The following is a 23,727-nucleotide window of genomic DNA, read 5'->3' as shown; positions in this document are numbered from 1 at the left end:
TTTTGAATGATGATACTGTAAAAAATATTTTCTCTCATTTGGCTCCATCCGAAAACCGTTGAGAGTAGTCAGTGTATTATAATTACTATAATTCTCAATTTGAATCATTCACTTCAATTGACAGTTTAAACGCTCTCTTTGCAAAAATAAGAAGGATAGGTGAATCCGGGTTCGTAATAGAAATGATGTGCGTCATAGAATCCTTCTGTGAATTGCAGTTGTCCACGATCACTTTTGAATTTAACCGCGGTTTTTGCCTGATTTGAACATCTCGGGGATTTCAAAAGTCCCGGGAAAAATTCAGGGAAAATCTGAAAAGTTCCGGAATTCCGTACTAGTTCCGGGAAATTAAAGCACTTTTGATAAATTTTACACCACGTGCACGTATATATTCTGCAATACTAAGGAAGAACGCCGTATGATCCTTTAGGCGTTGCCAGACTTCCTTCGATAAAACACGAATTTCCTGGTAAACTTATGAATATTTATCTTCAAATTTTTCAGATAATTTTACTCGTAATTTCACCGAAAAGTCCTAAAAATTTCAAAAGTAAATATTCACAACTTCCCTAAAAAATGAACATTTCATCGGTGGAAATCTGGCAACTCTCGGATGTTCATACGGCGTTCTTCCTTAGCACGGCAGTATTGCCACGAGATTACCTTAATTTGCAGCGCGAGAACTGCAAACATGTCGGGGGAAAAATTAACACGAGGAGGACTGAGGGTCCATTGAAAAAAACAAAGAGCCTGGAAAATTTGCCTTTTTAGGCTCGCACAAAGCGCCCGTCGAGGTATTTGAACTACCGAGTTAGGGCCTTAATTACACGGCGCGAAAATATTCAAAACACGCCGGGAAGCACGTAGCGGGCTGAGTGAGGATAAGAGGGATTAGGGGATTAACAAAGAGGGAAAGGAAGCTGGAGGGTCTGCCAGGAGGAATCTCCGGCTCGGAAAAGCGTGGACAGCAGTCTTTTTCTTCATTTTATTTCGTTTGGTAAGTATAAAAAAGTAGCCTTTTGTTATCCTCGTAAGCGTAGCCAAGTCAACTTCTAACGAAATCCCGTTCGCTCCGCTGCAAAACGCGACGCGAGATAATTTATTTCATTTCGCGCGCCAAAAGAATCCCCGTGTTGTGAAATGTATGCATTCGGATTTTCAAAATGAGCCACCAGACAGGGTTCAATGTAGAGTACCTATACACTGGAGAATATTGTCATCTCCATCCTTTTTTTATGGCCTGGTTACACGATCAAAGGACCCTACAACAAAACGGCCAAATCGGCCTAAACACGGAATCGTACGATTTTCTCAGGGATGATAGAGGGTCTTCTCAGACGCTCAAAACTGGTCATATTTTTTGCCTAACCCCAGGGAAAAGGGGGGAGAGGGGGTCACAGTCAAAACCTTCAAATTAGCATAACTTCTCAACGTTTTGTCGTAGAAAGATGATCTTGGTGTCAAAATTTCCAGAAAAATGAGAGCTTTCAGAATATATGCATGAAATTAATTAAATTTTAAAATTTGACCCATTTTTGGGGCATTTTACAAGGTCCGGGTCCCCCTTTCGTAAATTTTCGTTATTTGAGATTTTCGGTTGTTTGGTTCGCACGGATCAAAACAAAAACAATTTCAAATGAAAGTAGAGCGTTTAAGCTTTAAAACAAGCCCAAGATGATCTTGGGGAAACGATTAGAAGCGGAGTTATGAGTCTTCAAAGTTGACGTGGCGCGCGGGAACCTTGTAGGTTCCGAGTCTCAAGGTCACCTACGCGCCCCGGATTGCCTGCAGGTTGCAAGTTTTTGTGTTTTTATGCTTCTGTAGGTCATTTTTAATGTAAATCATTGAATGAAGATCGTTTGATCAGAATTTTTTAATTTTACACAATGGGCCTTCGGCGAGGTACACCACATTAACGTCAAAAAATTTTAACTGCGTTTTAAATAGCCCCCTCAAGAATAACTGAGACTTGTCTTGAAGCTCAAAGCTCGTCTGCTTCTACGAGAAACTATTTGGCTTTACCAAGTGAGTTCCGTCAAGCGCTGTAGCTTATAGCTCAATTAAAAAATTTTAAAATTAGGGGTACCCCAAAATTTGGCATCAATGGGTTGTAATTTCTAAATGGTTCAGTTCTGTATGGAGCATATGTATATTTGAACTGAGGGCCCATGGTTTCTTCTAAATTATAAGAGTAGAATCGTCATCGTCAGCAAATGTTCAATGAGGTATGATGGACATAATGGTTGATACTCTAAGCCCCCTCTCGCTCCTCCCGTAAAATTAAAAAATGTCGATTATTCTATCTTCATTGAATGATTTACATTAAAAATGACCTACAGAAGCATAAAAACACAAAAAATTGCAACCTGCAGGCAATCCGGGGCGCGCAGGTGACCTTGAGACTCGGAACCTACAAGGTTCCCGCGCGCCGCGTCAACTTTGAAGACTCATAACTCCGCTTCTAATCGTTTTCCCAAGATCATCTTGGGCTTGTTTTAAAGCTTAAACGCTCTACTTTCATTTAAAATTGTTTTTGTTTTGATCCGTGCGAACCAAACAACCGAAAATCTCAAATAACGAAAATTTACGAAAGGGGGACCCGGACCTTGTAAAATGCCCCAAAAATGGGTCAAATTTTAAAATTTAATTAATTTCATACATATATTCTGAAAGCTCTCATTTTTCTGGAAATTTTGACACCAAGATCATCTTTCTACGACAAACCGTTGAGAAGTTATGCTAATTTGAAGGTTTTGACTGTGACCCCCTCTCCCCCCTTTTCCCTGGGGGTTAGGCAAAAAATATGACCAGTTTTGAGCGTCTGGGAAGACCCTCTATCATCCCTGAGAAAATCGTACGATTCCGTGTTTAGGCCGATTTGGCCGTTTTGTTGTAGGGTCCTTTCCGTCAAATTCCGATAAAAATGATGACCAAGATGGCGGTCGAGAGTTATATCTAGATTGATGAGTAAAATTAATTAAAACAGCGTGTTGATTGAAATAAGCATGAAATAAGCACGGTTGTGTGGAAATCAGATGAAGGATGAGCCCCACACTCCACAGCTCCATCATCTACCATCAAATTTTTGCAGGCCGCAGAAATTTGATGGTAGATGGTGCGCACCAGTCACCATTTGATCGGATTTTGATGGAAATTTGAGCGTGTGACCACACCCTACAGAGAAGGTCTCGATACACGATCAAATTCCCGAACCAATTGCCATCAAAATGTCGGGCGTCCTCAGTCTTAAAATCATCAATTTGCTTAATTTTAAAATGAAAACTTGGCAGAAATGTTTCCTGTGGCAGGACATGACGATTGGTGGCACTCCATTCTGATCAAAATTTTACGGCCCGTCCAATTTTGATCAAAGAGGACTGTTTGCATTGTGAACATCAATCATCGAAAGGTCTACTTTGATCAGGATTGGTTCGGAATTTGATCGTGTATCCAGGCCTAAAATTGTGCCGCTCTCCGATTAGTCGGATATCATGGAGCCCCAAAGTTGGCCCAATGTCAAAAAACAAGATGGCGACAAAGTTCTCTAAAGTTTCAGACGTGATTTTGGATATGATAGAAATGGTTTTATATCCAATTTCTGAATTGAGTCCGGATCGAACTTCGATAGATATTTTTGCCGAAAATTGACCTTTGAGTGCGATTATCATTCAAATCTCAGCCGATAATACTCGTTCCTCCGGGTCGGGTTTGTTTACATTGGGCCTACTTTGGAGCATCATGATAGCCTACAACTGATGAACCAATCAGAGAGTGGCACAGAGATGGCAATACTCTCCCGTATATAGGTACTTTATTTCAATGGGTCTGCTGGAAACTTCAGCCACAGCGAAGAGTTATTTCTGATGAAATGGCTCAAAAATTACGATGAGCTCATCGAAAAAGTTTGAGATACACTTTTAATGCCGCAATCACACGCTGAATGTGGGAGCTGAATGTGGCTTGAATGTGGAAGTCATCGGCCCGATGCTTGAATTTTGCGAGTGACGCGCAAAATTCAGCAACGATTCTTAGCAACCATCGGACTAATGTTGTATTTTTCTTAACTATTCGAGTAGATTTGATACACATCTGGATGAAAATAACTCGAATTTGCTAAATTTTAGCCGTTGGGCGATGACTGTTGACTTCCACATTCAGCTCTATATTCAGCGTGTGATTGCGGCATCTCTTCACAATCTACGACAAAAAATATGCGTTTTCTTAAGCTTCCCGCCTCAAAAACGATGATACAGCACAGGTGAACATTACGTGAGAGGAGTCGTTCCGAGAGGGGAGAAACTTTTTAAGGAGAAGAGTGTCCCGTTTACATTTTTGGCAGTCTTTGTTTTTCACAAAAATGGGTTGTTTTTTCCAAAGAATGGCCAGGTGCACCTGTTACTCTCTCATTCTCAGCACTTTGTGTGATCAAAATACATAAGTGCAACAAAGGCAAATCGACGGTGTAAGTCGTTTGCGGTGTCTGAGAATCTCCGCCTCTATGTTAATTTTTCAAAGGAGAACAAATTGACATCATTCCTTGAAGTTTAAGCAGAATTTTCTTCGCATGGAGAAGAAAAATCATGGCAGTTTTAAAGAATTGCCGTTGAGTAGTTTTCCGTTTAAAAGATAAAGTATGACAGGAAGTCTGCGACGTCGTCGACCGAATTATGTGATTGCCGACTTATACCGTCGAAATATCAAATTGCTTCTTTTAAAGCCCACCCGCTCTAAGGGCGCAATCCCTCCAAAAGACCCGGGCACTTTGATTGAGTCCTCCCAATCGAAAAGCGCCGGGTCGAAGGTTCGACAACCCCGCGGGAAACAGACGCACAAACAGTCGCAATCCAATATAAAACTTGAGGAACAAGCGTCGAAGTTAAAGCGAACACGTTCCGCGCTCCGGCGGGCGGGCGGGCGGGCGCCGGGCCGCGGTGCGCCGGCCCGGACCCGCGACCGGCGCGCTGCCACCCCGGCCGGGCGGGCGCCCCAGTCGATGCGAGCGGCCGCCGGGCGTCGGGAGTGCGTGTCTTCCTAGTGCAGAGCCGCTTGAATGGCCTCCGCGTGATCCCAAAATGCAGCCCGCGCCTTCATTCGGATAGAAACGCAACCCGCGATACGCGTAGCGCCTTCGTTCGGATAAATGCAACCCGCACCACGCGCCGCGCCTTCATTCGGATAAATGCCGCCCGCCGCACGCGGGTGATACAGTGATGGGGTGGCTCTCCGCGTGGCTCGTGTTGTGCGCCATCGAGGTGACCCGCGGCTTCGTCCTCGACGGATCGCCGACCTCCTACGCGCGCTTTCGGAAGTGGAACGCCGGGCTGAACGGCTCCCTGGAGTTCGAGTTCAAGACCGACCAGGCCAACGGGCTGCTCCTGTACACGGACGATGGCGGGATGTACGACTTCTTCGAGATCAAGCTCGTCGAGGGGGCGCTCCGGCTGCGCTACAACCTCGGCGGCGGCGCCCAGATCGTGACGATCGGCCGGGACCTCAACGACGGGCATTGGCATAAGGTGCAAGTGCGTAGGCGCAACGAACGGACTACGTTGAGGGTGGACGGCGAGGAGCAGACGAGGGTCTCGCGAGGCAGGGAGTTTCAGTTCGGGCGGTTGCAGAGCAATTCGGATGTGTACATCGGAGGGATCCCGGCGTGGTATTACACCAAGTTGACCCTCTTGGCACTACCCAGTGTGATATTCGAGCCCCGGTTCCGAGTGGCGGTCAGGAATGTCGTCTATGCTGACCAGTCGTCGCCGGTGCCCAGGCGCCAGGAGTTCAACCAGGAGGTCTATCACTTGGTGAGTAGCCAAACGCCATCCGGGAAGTTGGAGTAAACTGCCGTGCTACACTAGAAAAAAACACATTGGATCTAGAATCCAGACTCTTGAAAACATTGACAAGAAAAGGGACTCTTGATTCAATCAGATTTAAGCTTAAATCAAAAGGAAATCCGCTCAAATTAAGAGGCTTGGTTCTTGATTTAAGCTTAAATCTGATTGAATCTATTGTATTTTTTCTTGTCGATGTTTTTAAGAGTCTGTACTCTAGATCCAATGTGTTTTTTTCCCAGTGTGCTAAGGAAAAACGCCGTATGAGCCTTTAGGCGTTGCCAAATTCCTCCTGGTAAATCACTCATTTTCAGGAATTTTTTTTAATATTCGTCTAATAATCTCTCAGATAATTTTACCTGTAATTTGATCCAAAACTTCTGAAAATTTCAAGGAAAAATATTTATAATTTTCCTCAAAAATGAACATTTTATCCAAGGAAATTTGGCAAGTCTCGAATGTTCATACAGCGTTCTTCCTTAGCACGGCAGTAAAGCCGTGTGGGCACGGTCATAATTTAGTGGATCGCGTTTAGCAGAGAGGAATCAAGCCACATCAGCCAATGCCAAATTTAATGGGGCAATTTAATGTTTTACATGAAAAAGGTTAAGAAAATATGTGTGAATTTTCTGCCCACACTGGAAAAAAATACATTGGATCTAGAGTCCAGACTCTTGAAAACATCGACAAGAAAAAATACTCTTGATTCAATCAGATTTAAGCTTAAATCAAGAACCAAGCCTCTCAATTTGAGCGGATTTCCTTTTGATTTAAGCTCAAATCTGATTGAATCAAGAGTCCTTTTTCTTGTCAATGTTTTCAAGAGTCTGGACTACTCTAGATCCAATGTGTTTTTTTATCCAGTGCAGCGTGAAGCAAATCCTTAAATTTTCAAAGGAATCCGCACAAACGTCCTCTTGTAAACAATTAAATTGGCGTGTTAAATATGGCAATAACTGATGAGGCTTGGTTCTTCTCTGCTAAGGCGGTCCAAGTCTTGCGCGGTGAATCAACGAAGTCCTCGTCTCCACGGAAAGTTCCATGGGATTTGTCCCAGGGAAAAATCTCACTTGCGAAGTTGGGAAAAATATTGAGTTAGTCAATACCAATCACAGCACCAAGTACAGTCCTTGTGGAGTCCTAAGAGCGACTCAGGGAAAACGAGAAAAAATTTGGTTGTTTTATTTAACGCGGAAAAAGTCTAAAAGTTTCATTCCCACGATTTGAACTCGGGACAAATCCCATGAAACGTCCGGTGAGGACAGGGCTTTATGGTCTGCCCTGCCGTGAGAGTGAAGAGAGCCGTAAGTGCAAACATGAAGTTTTGAGAAAATGGGCCTAGAAGCTTCTGAGTGGAACATTTTATTAAAAGAAGCCTCCGTTCTGTGTCAAATTGCAACCAAACATTCGATAGACTCTTAGAAATCATTTGGGGGATTAAAACTCGACCGATTTTATTTTAAAGTACATGAAAAAGGTAAAATTCAGTTACTTAATAGGTTAGTATTTGGCAAGACAGCCGTAAGTGCTATCATCTGCGTGCTTTTGTGGTAGCGTGTTCGACACACAACAAACACATTTTCAGGTTAGAAATCGGCAGATAAGGGTGGCATTCCTCTTGAAAGCACTGTTTTCATTGGCTCTCATGCACCTACGGCTTTCTTGAAAGAAAAAAAACATGTCATTTTTCGTGCACTTACAGCTTTTTCATACGTCTCGTTTTCATTAAATTAGGATAAATTTTGCTGTTTTAGCTGTCTCAGTAATTTCATCTAAAAGAGTTTAGACGAATTTTGAAGAAAACTCGATTTTGAAAATTTTGCACTTACGGCTCTTTTCGCTATCACGGCAGTGTTGGAAACCTCGATTTGAAATTTGCAGTGTGGTTCACTTTAGAGCCAAATGTGCCTCCAAAACACCTAATGAGACTAGTAAAAAGTAAAATCCGGTTTGTGATGAGATGATGTATTGGCAAAATTAACTCCGCCATAAAATAGATTCCTCTCTGTATTTGTATCACCTCGGTTTTCGGGGGGTTTCTGAGTGAAATGCATTACGAATTGCTTCGTGAGATTATGAACGGCCGTGTAAAATTTCAACCACCCCCCCTTCCTCCTAGAACAATTTTTCAGAGCATGCTCTTGGAAGTTGATATGATGGTTGAACGCTGTCGATAAACGTCAACTAACTTTTGTGGGAGAAGTTCTAGAGGCGTCTAGCAGGTGCCTGTGAAAATGAAGACTGCGTTGAGGCCTAATTTAAAATAGTTAACCCAGCCTGACATAACCTCGTCGTTCGCAAATTTCAGAAGTAGCGCAAAGCAGGGCCAAACGGATTGCATTTCTCAAAAAGGAACCACAAGCATTCCAATGTCGATAAGATTATGCAACTTTTTTACCTAACAAATATAAAATGAGCATCAAAACAAGTTTTATTTTCACTTTCAATAAACTATGAATTCAATACGAAAATTACCACTGTAAATTTAATTTTTTGCAAGGTTTCAGTAATTTTATTGCAAGGAACATAAGTCGCACAATCTTAGCAACTTTGGAATGCTCTTGGTTCCTTTTTGCAAAATACAATCCGAATATAGAAGAAGAGTTTTTTAGCGGCTCTGGTGCTTGCACTAGAGCTGCTATTCCGGACGGTCCCAGCTGGGGAGTATCAATGCAGCATGTTACATTGTAGAGACCGCGCGTTGGTTGATGGGAATCGGCGCCATTTTCGGCTATGTTCCTTGTCATGACTTTATTTTATTGCATACTGTTTTATTGTTAGTCAATGCTATGTTGTGTATTGTATTTTTGGAATCATGGTGATACAGTCAACAATTCAAAACTTGTTTGTGCTTTTATCTCGTGATGGAAAAAATGTACTTTACGTTCAAAATTTGAAAATTTGAATTTTAAAGTTTTCGCGGTTAAGGAAGCTTTAACCACTGGGTTGGAGCTTCCTAGTCATTTACTCGATATCAGCTGATAGCAAACAAAGGTTACCAGGGAAACCGTAAACGTCTAACAACTATCGTGGCCATTGGGGCGATTATTGAAATGATATCGACTGTATGTCGCCGCTTACGACAGGACATAGCCCTATCTTAACTGTGTAATATATCGCAATTCGATATTGTTTTGATTTTTAAAAGGAGCAATTCATTCATACAGTTCCGATTAGTTTTGGCGAACGGGCCCTTAACCTACGGCACTCGGCTCATGGGAATTTTTTAACTCTAATTTTTTTAACCTAACTCTTCCATTCCGGGAACATATTTATTGAAAACGGCGACTTTTTCAACAGTCCTATTTTTATCTACAACATCTGAGTGGCCCTTCATAATCATTTAATTTTGGCCCCTGGCCAGAAAAAGGTTCGGAAATTGCAGTGATTTTGCCGAAAATGCTGAAGTAAGTAAATTTGGGCATTTTTTTTCCTTCTTCAAACTCTGTGGAGAAGCACTTCTCCTCCAGTACATCTATTTTTTTACTTATCTCTCGCAAGGTACATTTACAGAAGGTGTGTTCCAGTATTAACAGTTCAGATTCGTTGTTTTTTTATTATAACGCTTATTTCGGAAAGCAATTATTACATTGTTCAATTCTACTGACTTTCAACACTCGATTATACTCCCGGCAAATTCTGCAGCAGCGTTTCAAATGTTGACTCTAATGCTTCCAACAGCCATCCGATGTCTAAGGGTTTATTCCTAGATTTAGGGATTTTCCGGAATTTCCAGGGATTTAGGGATTTTTCAGGAAATCTAGGGATTTTTTTTTGATGAGGTAAAGTTACCAAAAATCAACTTTTTAACCTCAATTATAGCTTCGACAATCGAAAACATTTTTTCATCTATATTTTGTAGGCCTTTTTGGCAACACTATTTTCCCCGCAAATAAGCCGGAAATTAAAACGATTGTGTCCTTCGATGTACTTGACATTCAACTGCATTCAACCTGTTAATAATAAGAAATCAACTAATATTCTTTCATTTTATTGGTCTGGATTAGCACTGCTTTCAGAGAGCGCCAAAATTCAAACGAGCCAATCAGATTTAAATATTGCAAATCGCTACATCGAATGACATCATGATTCTTCATAAAAAAATGGCGCTTTTTGCAAAATCTAGGGATTTTTTAAGTATATTTGAGCAAATCTGGGGATTTAGGGATTTTTAGCGAAATCTAGGCATTTTTTTTCTTTCCCGCTAGGGATTTAATATCGGAAGACTGGCTTCCAGTATCGCAGCGTTGATCGTCGCTGATGTCGAAATGGAACCTAATGCCGGACATACTGTAACACCTCCATTCCTCAATTCCGGTGAGGAATACGTCTCTACCCTTAACTCATAATAAATATACAAATTGATAAGTGAGTGCTTTAGTCTCCTGAAAACAGAATTGCGAAACTTAAAATTGGAGAAAAATGATGAGTAAATGAAAAAATGGAACCAATTGATGGAAAAGTCGCATGCCATTCTGACACAAAATATGGCGTCTATCGAATCACCTTAACTAAATAAAATAACCAAATTTTCAACTCTCAAACTATCAACTATCAACTATCAAAATTCAAACTATCAAAATTTCCAACAATGACAAAAATGATTGTAATATACCTATAATGTAATGAAATATACACGCTCTAATCATTTAATTTGTATTACCTTTATGTTATATACCTACATGTTATACTATTTTTATAATAAATTTTGCCAACATGCTTTTCAATTCAGTCTACAACATTTCATTCCGACGTGGCAATAATGATTTATAATGCCCCTAAACATTAAAATGAATTACAATAGTAATGCCGCATTATAATGTCGTATTATACATCGCAACGATTCATGTCCTACTGATTATTGATTATTGTAAGATGAATTCTGTTTTCTCTGATTGTATGTTTCATACGTGCGAAGCAAGTACGGGTCACTAGAAACGTGGTTCGTACGGGTGGCTGATGAAATTGATCTTCGAATACCTTTTGATGAGCTAGGGAAATGGAACCATCTGCATCTCATGGACAATAAATAGTTGCCGTAATTAGGGTCATCCCGTGATTAAGGTGCCGTGATTTAAGTCATAAATTCTTCATCTAATTCTTGATTCATCTCCAAAATGTCTGCTAAAGCTTTCATGCGCTTCTCCTTGTATGCATGAATGAGCAAATTGGGTATCGAACAAGCGGACACTTTTTGAAAATTTAGATGATTCTGGACAATATCGTACAGAAGTCCACGAGCTGCAGATAGAACCATTACCTCTAGCTCATCAAAAGTTATTCGAAGATCATTCAACAACCTCTTTGACAAGTTGCAAAAACTTTTCGTTAACAATAGTGTCACACGGTACTAGGAATATTTACTAATTAACGAACCTTATATTTCCCTGACTCAGTCCTAAATTATAGAAGTATGCGTTACTTTTCCAGCAATCCAAAAAAACAATTATACAAAAAACCAATACCTACACTTTCAGATATAAAAATGCAAATTTTTTGCAGCCTCGCTAAACGACTTATCAACCAGAGATTTTTTAGGAAGCGGACCTCCAAAGAGCTTTCAAAATTAAAAGTATACAACAAGTGATAATGCCATGTATTCGCCATATCAAAGCCCAATACACATTTATACACCGGCTACGTAAATCTGCTAAGTTACAAAACATGAATCGACAGTTGTCGGATTGTACATCAATGACAAAATGTGTCTAGGCCCTCATTCTTGACTACAACTACTGCCCCCAGAGCCGCTCTCCGACGCCAATGCGTTGGAGCTTCCTGCTTGTTTAAAGTTCTGTCGGGTTTTATTCTTAAAAATCGGGAGAAGAGGGAAGAGATACGCTCAATATTGCTTGTTAATTAAGGTATCCAGAGGTTTTATCTGTAGATGTTTCACAAGGGTTGAGATGGTTAAAAAACGAACCTGATTGATAACGAAGGGGTGGGCATGAAAGGGTTTCGGATGTATTGGTTACTGTCTCAGTAAATTGTTCAATAACCAAACAATGGTCAACATCTTTACCCATTTCGAAGAGCTCTTTTTGGTTGTTTTAAGACGACGCAGGTTTAAGGAAAAGAAATAAGAGAGGTCTAAATGGGTTCCAATGTTAGTGGATCAGCAGAGAAGGTGACTAGTCGAAGGAGGAAAGGGAATTATTCAGCTCCTACATTCTTTTTTTCCTACCAAAATCACAAAATTTACAAACCGGGATTCCAGCTTAAAGAAGAGTTATACGAACATTTCGACACCAAAAATGCCCCAAAATTTCAAACCAAACCTAAATTATGACGGGCCTCAGTTTTTAAATAGAAAATATAGTTTTAAGGTGAAGCTATTTAAAATTCTAATCCGTCATCCTGAAGGCTCACAACTTTCAAATTACGATGCTAATTTATGCCTTTCATGCCTAAAAAATGAAGGAAACCGCCCTCAAGATATTCGTTGCGATATTAAAGAGTTTTTCCGTCGTAAACTCCAAGTTCGTAAAAGCCATGTATCTCATGATGCCTTGTCAAAACCCCTCCATAAACATCCCAATTTACACGCTGTGAAACCTTCAAAAAGAAGGGAAATGATTAAGAGAAGGCTCGGAAAACAGCTCTTGGCTCGGAGGGAAATTTATTTTCCATCTTAGGTCAAGAGGCCTGCCGCCTGCAGTCGTTGTTTCAGTGTATATTAATCTTTTTCAAACTTATATATACGAAGTGTAAAATAAAAACGGCGCACAATAGAACGTGCTTGTAGAAGAGGTTTGACACGAATTTTTTGGCTAAAATTTCAAATGTTGATGTTACAACGAAAAAAAAGAAGTGCTGCTAAGGTCGGATTTACCTACTTGCCGCCCACGAGCCGCTAGTATTTTGCCGCCCCCTTCTCATTCGTTTTGAAACATCCATGAAAACCATCAAATGAACGTGCCATCGGGGGAAGGGTGCATAAGACGCGTTGAATGGTGTTGAACAAATTTTTTGGGAAAGCCCTGTCAACACTACTAGCAAAAGTTCACGGAACTTTGCGCGAAAGTTAAGTTTCGTAAACCTATCTCTGTGTGGACAAGGCCTTCCATTCATAAGAAATGAACGAAAAAATTATGAAAGAACAAACATAAATGTGGATTAATGATTTTAACTTCCGCCACCGTGCCTTGCAGACCGCACTGTGTTTGACGCAATGCGTGAAGTATTCACGCTGTCTTGTAGGCGCTATTCGTCTCACGCTGATCGCACTGTGTTTGCCGCAATGCGTGAGGTATTCATGCATTCTTGTAGGCGCTATCCGCAATGACCGCACCGTGCTTGATGCAATGCGTGAAGTATTTGTGCAGTCTTGTAAGGCGCTAATATGTGTTACATGCCGATCGCCGCTAAGTCTGCTACGTCACAAACGGAGATACGAGACCAAAAAAAGATGAAGTCATAAAATCGGTAAATATTAAGGATTCGTCAAATTGATCAAACAAACACGGCAAAGAAAAGTTCAATCATCCTCAGGAGAAAAGTGCCAGCTTTGTGCCCATGTCAAGCTTAGGCGTCAAGAATTTTGTAGGTTATTTGGGTTTTTTTTTTTAAATAAGTATTTGAACCGTGTTTAGCAGAAAAGAACCAATCCATATCAGCTATTGCCAAATTTAACTGGGCAATTTAATTGTTTACGAGAGAACGTGTGTGCGCATTCCTTTGAAAATTTTAAGGAATTTGCATCGCACTATGCAAGAAGTTCGCTGGAATTTGCACAAAAATTAGCACAACCGTATTCGTGTAAAAAATATAATTGCCCAATTGAATTTGTAATAGCTGATGTGGCTTGCGGTTCCATTTTGCTCAGCGCGATCCATTTTTAAATCGTTTGATATGATTTATTTCTGATTCATATATTTTCAAACAACACAGACGGTGCTTCGGCAAAATTTGCCGAAAAACAAATTCTGTTATTTGCCCTTGTTACCCTTGGCATTTACTGCTCCCACTGCTAACAAAAACGATCCGGCTGTCTGCTTCGGAGAATGCGGAGGTAGAAACCATTTCGACGATCCTGTTCTGTCGTGCTAAGAAGAAACGCAGTGTGAGACTTCAGACATTGTTGCCAAATTTCCTTTGACAAATCACAATTTTCGGAAAATGTTGCAACTATTTTTCTCCCGCTTTTTCAGAGAATTTTGTACGTAGTTTTATCTGAGGAGTCCGAAAATTTCAAGGAAAACTATTCAAAATTTTCCTCAAAAATTCATTTTTTCCGAGAAGAAATTTGACAACTCTCAAATGTTCATACGACGTTCTCCCTAACTGCCGTGCCAAGGAAGAACGTCGTATGAACCTTCAGGCGTTGCCAAATTTCCTTTGCTGAAACGTGAATATCCCAGTAACCTTATGAATATTTCTCTGCTAATTTTCCAGATAATTTTGATCGCAATTTCACCTTAAATGGAGATGTTGCATGTGTGAGGAATTTCCGATTTGACTGTTGGTTCTAATGTAAAAGTTCGCGAGAAACACGATGGTGCCACTGGTTTTCTCTGAAATCATCTCCCAAGCTCAAACAAAGCTCTCAAGTTGAGGCCAAAATGGAGGGGATATCCCACCCTACCCTGAGAGTCCACCTCTACATGAAAACAAACTCTCCATGCAAAGATAGGGAGCAAATACATTGACAGGGCTGCCACTTTATTTGGGGACTCTAAAATTGAAAACACGGCCTCACTGCTCATGTTTTTGCTCCCTATCTTTGCATGGAGAGTTTGTTTTGATGTAGAGGTGGACTCTCAGGATAGCGTGGGATGTCCCCTCCATTTTGGCCTCAACTTGAGAGCTTTTTTTGAGCTTGGGAGTTGATTTTAGAGAAAATCAGTGGCACCATCGTGTTTCTCGCGAACTTTTACATAAGAATCAATGGTCAAATCGCAAATTCCTCACACATGCAACATCTCCATTTTGATCTCAATTTTGCCTCAAATTCCTGGAAATTTCAAGGAAAAATTTTCATAACTTTCCTCAAGAATAAACATTTTACCGAAGGAAATTTGGCAACTCTCGAATGTTCATACGGCGTTCTTCCTCAGCACGGCGGTGCTGATGGCCGCGCCACCGGGACTGCGATGCATTTCTGCACCGCTTATCCGGGATCCTCGGCACGATAATCATCCAGTATGAACATTCGAGAGCTGTCAAATTTCCTTGAATAAAATGTTTATTCTTGAGGAAAGTTATGAAAACTTTTCCTTGAAATTTCCAGTAATTTAAGGTGAAATTGCCATCAAAATTATCTGGAAAATTAGAAGAGAAATATTCATAACTTTACTGGGAAATCCACGTTTCATCAATGGAACTTTGGCAACGCCTGAAGGTTCATACGACGTTCTTCCTTAGCACGGCAGTTCGGAGAACGTCATATGAACATTTGAGAGTTGCCAAATTTCTCCTCGGGAAAAATGAATTTTTGAGGAAACTTTTGAATATTTTTCCTTGAAATTTCCGGACCCCTCAGATAAAACTATGTACAAAATTCTCTAAAAAAGCGGAAGAAAAATAGTTACAAAATGTTCCGAAAATTTGTGATTTGTCAAAGGAAATTTGGCAACAATGTCTGAACTTGACTGGAAATTTGACAACTCTCAAATGTTCGTACGGCGCTCTTCCTTGTGCTGGTGGCCGCGCGACCGGGACTGCGATGCATTTCTGCACGGCTTATCCTGGAACCTCGGCACGACAATCATCCAGCGTGCAGTCGATTCCGCTCCGCCCGAACCGAGAGAATCCTCCCCGTGGAAGCCATTAGACTTTTTACGATATGGGTGTCACGTTTATCATCGCTCTGATTCCTGTTCCCGGCGTTTTACAGCATTAAGACGGTGATTACCCCGCGCCCGAACGCTCGGATCCCATTCCCTCTTGAGTCCTTTCCTTTGTTCTCCGCTGGGGCGCGTTGGAAATGGGGTGGAACGGGCCTCTTTACCGAGCACCTTCGTACTGTCGTGCTCGAGAGGAAAAGGGCTGTTGCAAAAAATACGCATTTCAACTATTTTGGAAAACTAGGAGGCACTTTTACGTTTCTTGGAGATGGGGTGAAACGGGCCTCTTTACCGAGCACCTTCGTACTGCCGTGCTCAAGAGGAGAAGAGTTGTTGCAAAAAAGTCCCATTTCACTTATTTCGAAAAAGTAGGAAGCGCTTTGACGTTTCTTGATCCGTGGTCGTGCGTGTTGCATTACGGAAGAATGAAGGCACCTCAACATTTCTTGGAAATGGGGTGAAACGGGCCTCTTTGCCGAGCATCTTCGCACTGCCATGCCTAAGACTCTAAGAGGAGAAGGGTTGTAGCAAAAAAGTGCGCATTTTAAATCTTTTGGAAAAATAGCAGGCGCTTTGACGTTTCTTGATCCGTGGTCGTGCGTGTTGTATTAGGGAAGAATGAAGACTTCGATGAAATGAATACTAATGAATACTTTTATGTAACTAATATGTATTATGTAGCTTTTACTAATCCTTGACAATATGAAGCAACAGAGAAGACTTTTCTACATTGCAGTTGAGATGTGTTTTTCCGACTTTCATCTTGAAAATGCCATGGCGTCGATGAGAAACAAAACTGAAAGTGCAGGGTTGAAATTCGATCTATACATCGATTACCACCGACGGAAACTGGTTCTCGGTCGTTCAAAATTAAGGAAAGTAAGATTCGAAAAATAGAAAGAAAGTCAAATTATCTCCCAAATTTTGGGGTGGGTTTTTAATCCAATGTGTTTTACCAGCGAAGCGATTGGTTCCGTTTCTCTTGTTATTTTCAAATCGTGTTTTCGCGGACTATCGCAATAACAGTTTTTTTACGACATACTTTCCTCCTACACGTTTACAGAAATAATGATCAGCTCGTGCACGTGCGGTCGTTTTACACGTTCCGCCCTCTTCCCGAGCACAGCAGTATTCTGCCGTGCTAAGGAAGAACGTCGTATGAACATTCAAGACTTGCCAAATTTCCTTCGATAAAATGTTTATTTTCAAAAAAAAGTCGTGGATATTTTTCTTTGGGCTTTTTAAGAACTTTAGCTGCAATTGCGATCAAAATTATCTGAAAAATTGGAAGAAAAAATTCATGAGATTGCCAGAAAGTTTGTGTTTTATCAAAAGAGATTTGACAACACCCGAAGGTTCATACGGAATTTTATCATTTTTAGCTGATGTACAAGAATCAAAAATCAAAACACGATTGTGCGACCAGCGCAACTCTTTTATTAGAAGCTGCAAACGCTCACCCATTCGTATAGTCGCTTATTTACATAGGAAAACCAATGATAATTAGGTCGTTTCCAAAGTAAACTAGAAATTGTAGTCTCTAACTGCAAAATTCGGTTCAATGTGAACACCTTCATCCTTTTTTCCTTAACGAAATGGCCTCCACTGCACGTACAGAAAATGGAGATGTTGTATATGTGAGGAATTTGCGATTTGACTGTTGATTCTTGTGTAAAAGTTCGCGAGAAACACGATGGTCCCTCTGGTTTTTTCTGAAATCAACTCCCAAGCTCAAAAAAAGCTCTCAAGTTGAGGCCAAAATGGAGGATATCCCACGGTATCCTGAGAGTCCACCTCTACATCAAGATAAACTCTCCATGCAAAGATAGGGAACAAATACATTGACAGGGCAGCCACCTTATTTGGGGACTCTTAAACTGAAATCACGGCAACCCTGCTAATGTATTTGCTCCATATCTTTGCATAGAGAGTTCGTTTTGATGTAGAGGTGGACTCTCAGGATAGCGTGGGATATCCCCTCCATTTTGGCCTCAACTTGAGAGCTTTTTTAGAGCTTGGTAGTTGATATCAGAGAAAACCAGTGGCACCATCATGTTTCTCGCGAACTTTTACATAAGAATCAACAGTCAAATCGCAAATTCCTCACACATGCAACATCTCCATTAGGTCGTTTCTAAGTCGTTCAGAAATTGTAGTCTCTAACCGCAAAATTCGGTTCAATGTGAACACCTTCATCCTTTTTTTTCTCAACGAAATGGCCTCCATTGCACGTACAGAAATTTAAAAGCGTCTTGCCCATGCAAAATTTACAAATAATGACGCGTAGATGGTAGAGTGCCTTTATTTTGGTATATTACAAAATGTGGTCCGATGGAGAATTTGCAGGTGTCTGAAATTTGATGAATTTCATGGCTTAATGGGAACTTTAATGGGCTTTTGAGTGAACTGAACCCTAGGATACCCTTGGTTCATGAATTGCACAATTTGGAGAAGATATGACGAAATTATATCTAATTTTCTAAAATACACGTGTTTAAATGGGAAATGCCGCCAGACGACGTCACCAGGCGCTGTATTTCCTCACTTTTAAATCTATTTTTATGTTATTTCCCACTTCAGCAAAAAATTATAAAAAATACCGTGAAATCAGCTCTTTATGCGCTTTCAGATAACGCAATAAAAAATTTGCATGCAAATTCTCCATTTTTTTTATTTGCATGCACTGCATTTGATTCTGCACGCACGTGTTGCGTCAAAGCACATAATAAAGCCGCATCTCAGTTTTCTCTCTTCTCAACACGATCCAGAACCCACCTCGTCCAACTTCGGTCTCGGCACCGCTACGACAGTCGCTTCCAAGTTCTCGATCCGCGAGACAGTTCCGCGCCCGCAAGGGGGTCGTCGCGCCAACTTCCAACCGCCGAGCGGCATCGCTTTTGACTCTCTGTTGGCCGACAAGTCCCGAAACAGCATGCGCTATGAGCGGGAACACACACTCAATAAGTACCTACTTAGGGCGCCGCGCCGCTCCGGGGAGAGAAAAAACCACCCCGAGTCGATCTCCAGCGGTTGCATTTCAATTTATAATGCCAAAGGGCGAACGGGAAGTTTGTTTGCGTAGCCGGGGTCTCAAGTTTGAAGGCACCCCCCTCCCCCCTCCTCCCCCGCACCCTCGAGCCCGGAGCCGAGGCACAGTGGATCGAGTCAATAGGAGAAATCGGACAACATTTAGAAACTTTAAAAGCTCATAACTCCGTTTATACAAAATTTTGAGGTTCTAAAAGTGGCTTCATTGGTTTCCTCGTGAAATTGTCTTCCAGGAGCACCCCTTAAAATTTAAGATGTGAGGAAATAAACATCAAAATTCGCTGTTTTAGTCAAAAATTTTATGTCCGACCACTCTGATTGACTCGATCCACTGTGCGAGGGGGGCATCTTGAATGCAGACTCGATCAATCGTCGTCGGTTGTGGAGCCGAAGAAGAGAGAGAGAAAAAAAAGGAAAAACTGCAGTCTTTGCATGCTGTCGCAAAAAGTCCCTCTTCTCGTCTCGCGCCCCCTGCTGAGAGGGTTCGATGGGGAGGGGGGGGCTTACGAACCCCGCGACCCCGGCGGAGGGAGAGAGCGTTTTCTAATGTTATTGATATTTCGAAACAGAGTATAAATTCTTTGTTTTTGCGCCAGACGTCTTTCCATCCACACGCGCTGCCCCTGTTTTTCTTTTGTTTCGGAGGAGCTTACCCCCCCCCCCCCCCCCGCCACCCCGGACTTCGACCCGTTCGAGGGACTTAAGGATGTTCATATTATAATGGCTTCCGAAGTCCTCTCCGCGGATGGAGGGTGGCGTGAAGGGTGAGCGGGGAGGGGTTGGTCGCTAGTTCAACGCTCTTCGCCAATCTTTTCGCTCGTCCGTTTCGTCCGCTTGCCAAATGGGGCTGTTGCGATTTTATTCCGTAACTAAGGAGGGGATGTTGCTTGGGAACAGGGTGGCGTGAAACGTAAGAAAGAAATTGAAGATTGGTGATTTCAATGAAATGTTTCGTGAAATTTCACGAGGCTGTGATGTATTTCATGTTTTTCAGGGGCTAGAGTATGCAACCCGTACTTGAACACACGAAATTGGAAGAAAGTTACAATTTTTACTTTTTGCGGAACATGAAAAGGAACCGGTATTTTTCAATATTTTTCATATATTTCTGAAATTTCATAGAATGTTTCATGTGAAATTTCAAGATTTTATTTTTCATGAAATTTTGCCACTCTGCTTGCGAATCACAGTGAAAGCGTGAAAAAATTTCGATTCACACTTTACATCTCACAATTTTTGGAGTGGATTAGCGCTTTTACGGCGTCTACATTTTTCGCGTTTCGTCCATTTTCCAAGGAGGTCGGTTGCGATCATCTTCCATCGGAGGAATTTTCCATAGAATGACCAATGAAACCGTGAGAAAATTTAAATTCGCTCTTCATATCTCACAATTTCTTTAGTAATTTTGCGCATTTTCAGTGTTTATTTTTTTCGCGTTCAGTTAGCTTGCCAAATGGGGCTGTTGCGATTCTATTCCGTAGCTAAGGAGGGGGATGTTGCTTAGGAATCACAAGGAAAGGGTGAAAAAACTTCAATTTACTCTTTATATCTCACAATTTCTTTATTAATTTTGCGCATTTTCAGTGATTATTTTTTTCGTGTTTAGTCCACTTGTCAAATGGAGCCGTTGCGATTCTTTCCAATGCTAAGCGGAGGGATGTTTCTTAGAAATTACAATAAAAGCGTGAAAACAATTTCAATTCACTCTGTTTGTTTCACAATTTCTATCATTTTTCTAATAATTTTGTCTGCTTTACGAGCTGTTACGATTATTCTCCATAGCAGAGAGAAGGAATGTTTCTCAGACATCGCAATGAAAGCGTGAAGAAAAGTTCAGTTCACCCTTTTTCACAATTTTTGTATCTAATAAGTTCGCGCATTTTCAGCGTTTCGTCCATTTCCCAAACGGGAGCTGTTGCGATTTTTTCCCGTAGCGGAGAGGAGACATTTTTCCTAGAAATCACAATAAAAGCGTGAGAAAAATAATTTTTGGACTGCCGCTCTCTTTTTGTGCCGTAGTATGTTGATTTATTTTGCGAGAAAAGCTCCGTCCTTAAAGGTTGCCTGTCATTCTTAGTGTGTTGGAGCGCCCTCAATTTCGTACGATACTGTGCAACACCTCTGTTGTGAAATAGTTGCTTCAGGCGCCGTCGCACGCTGCAGCGGAACGCGCATTGGCGCCTACAAACCTAAGTGGATACTTCAGGCATTGCGCGATGCGTGAAGTATCCATTTAGGTTTGTAGGCGCCCCGCGCCAGTGCGCGTTTCCCGCTAATAGCACGCTTCTTTGCTCTATGTTAGGCTCTAATAGTTATACTCGCAGAGTATGCGTTTTTCAACTCATGATTCTGACATGTTCGCACACTCTGCATGGATTATTCTCATTTAACTTGATGGGGGAAAATGTATTGAAGGAAAAAACAATGTGTCTTTAGTAAATATTAAGGTGGTAACTACGGCTCATTGTGATTAATATCAATGTCATCGCTTAGAAATGTTTTACAAATATTTGCCGCGTTTTAAAAATGTAAAAGTTTTTAAAATGAAGTAATAGTTTCGTTAAAAAAAGTATATATAAGGTATAATTTGTACCGAAAATTTTAAGGATGGAAATAATACCAAATATTCACCAATGTCAATTTGAAAGGATGAATCAAAAGAAGAAAATTTCGTTTAAAGAATGAGTTAACACAAGAAAACCTCTATTTCTCTCTCAATTTTCTCTTTGCGATATTGTAAATATAATTTTTCATAAGGACTAAGACATAACACTTAGAGCAAGTATTTGGTGCTTATTTAACGCGTGGACTTATTCTACTCGACAAAACAAGTGCGCGCACTGAAAAAAGTGGTACGCTGTTTTAGCAGCTAGCATATCAAGAATGTGTCTGGTGATTCTAAGATGCTGCCTTGATTGCTCGCGCAGTTTTTGCATTCACAGGATGTAAAGTTAACTGCGGGGGCAAAGGCAGCATCTTGGGATTACCATGAAGGCATATTTTTGACATCCTAGGTGCTAAAACAGTAAATTGTTTTTTCCAGTGCGGGACGAAAAATCGTCGACGGAACGTCCCGAAACCTCTGCTATTCTACTCTTCATCACGGCGCGAGGATACGACTATTCGTGCTCAGTGGACGTCCGTGTTGCGTGTGCAAAAATTGAAGGCGAGCCAAATTTTCTCATTCTCCGCAACTACACCTACTACACGGATAACACTATTATTTTTAGTCACTGTGCTTTTGCTCTCGAATGGACCACTAAACAAGGCACGAATTTTAGCATTCTGATACATTTTTCTTAACCAAAACACGATGCGCACAACAAAATTTACCAAAATCGACTCCTTACGAAGATATTTAATGATTCTTAATGCATGAATTCAAACCACCCGCTCATGAAAACTCAATTCTCTTACATTGACGCGTAACTAAACGTTAAACGTTATCATGACAGTCTCTGCGATATATATGGCAACCTCAATCTTGACACTTTGTCTCGGCTATAGCAAGTCGCTTATAGTTTGAACAACACATGGTGGGAAATGAACATTACTTGATTGAGAAGCTTGTTGAAACCGTTGTAGTGCGCGATTTGACTCACGTAGAGCTTTGAGTTTCTTGTGAGCGGGCAGTTCAAATTCCTCTTGACCAACGTGCAATTTTAAAATGTTCATATCTTCGTCAGAAGTTTATTTCATTAATTTTCGTTGCGCGAATCTTGTTCTACGTGAAATTCTGGTTAATAAACACGAATTAGAATGCTTAAAGTCGTACCTTGTCTAGTGGTCCATTGGAAATAAACGCAAAATGGAAATAGAGCAAGAGAAATGAAGCGCTTTGATGACGGCGCAGAGATACAACTATTCGTACTTGATGGATGTCCGTATTGCATATACGCAAAATTGAAGGCACGATGGCACGATACGTCTCGAGCTTTGAGTTTCTTGCGAGCGGGCAGTTCAAATTCCTCGTGACCAATGTGAAGTTATAAAAAGTTAATATCTTCGTTAGAAGTTTATTTCGGCAATTTTCGTTGTGCGAATCGTGTTCTACGTGAAATTCTGGTCAATAAACATGAAATAGAATGCTTAAATTCGTACCTTGTCTAGTGGTCCATTCTTCCTCCAAGATATTCCCATCCAACCGCACTGAAAAAAAATTCTCGGCGTTTTTACCAAGGTCCGTTGGTACCTTTACCATCGCACTTTTGTCACCAATTATTGGTAATTTTACCAAGACAGACTAGTGAGCTTACCTAAAAACCGGTATTTTTACTGTTTTTTCAGGTAAGAATACCACTTTTATTGGTAATCAATTCCCGGTAACTTTGCCATTTTATCTTAGTAATTCTACCACAGTCGATAAAATAAAAATAGATAAATAAATATTGGCGTTTTTGCTGGGGTCCAGTAAAATTACAGAGAAAGTCAATAGTTTTACCGAGATTTCTCGGTAAAATTACCAATTCCATAAATGGTAATTTTACTAAGAAAAAACTGGGATCAAATAGAACCCTGAATTCTTGGTAATTTTACCCTTTTCTTAGTAAACACACCGAGATTTTTTTTCAGTGCGCAGGAAAAAGCTTTTTTCCGAGCTGTCGCGAAAGTTGTCAACATCCCGGTTTTGGCGCGCGCGTAAAAGCTCGGGAGTCAACAAACACTCTCCGCCCGCGGAGGGAGAGTGTTTGGCTTTGAACTTAGGGCGTTGAATTAAAGCACAGACGAGGCTCCGAGGAGCAATCAAGATGTTTCTCGCGTGCGAATCTTCTGCGCTCGCGCGAGCGAGAAAAGACGCGATTGAGAGCCAGATGTAATTCCGAATGTTCGCCCGGATCGATCCGACACGCCGTGTTGAAACTAGAAATGCGTGGAGAAACTCGGACCAACACGGAAAAAAATAGATGGTACTGTCGAAAGAACCTTCTGTACACAGGGCTCCTGCAGATTCTTTGTTACACTTATAGAATTTTTCTGTCGTGAGAGCAGAACTTTGGTCGTGGGAACAGAGTACTCTGTTCATAACGGAAGCTTCTGTGAGTGTTACAAAAGAATTGCAGGAG

At 41.1% G+C, this 23,727-nt stretch overlaps 1 protein-coding gene across 1 annotated transcript in view; it reads left to right on the top strand.

The window, feature by feature from the left end:
* Positions 1-4,977: 4,977 nt before the first annotated feature.
* The window catches only part of Nrx-1 (Neurexin 1), a 99,090-nt gene continuing 80,340 nt past the window's right edge, over positions 4,978-23,727 (top strand). Inside the window, exon 1 of the mRNA XM_072304420.1 lies at positions 4,978-5,801. Within this exon, the coding sequence (XP_072160521.1) occupies positions 5,211-5,801 (591 nt within the window). The 5' untranslated portion in view covers positions 4,978-5,210. The remainder of the gene's footprint in view (positions 5,802-23,727) is intronic.

This window comes from Bemisia tabaci, chromosome 9 (genome assembly GCF_918797505.1).
Source record: "Bemisia tabaci chromosome 9, PGI_BMITA_v3".
NCBI classification, from domain to species: Eukaryota; Metazoa; Arthropoda; class Insecta; order Hemiptera; family Aleyrodidae; genus Bemisia; species Bemisia tabaci.
The sequence above is the reverse complement of the archived record's forward strand: the minus strand, read 5'-3'. Positions and strand labels throughout refer to the sequence as shown.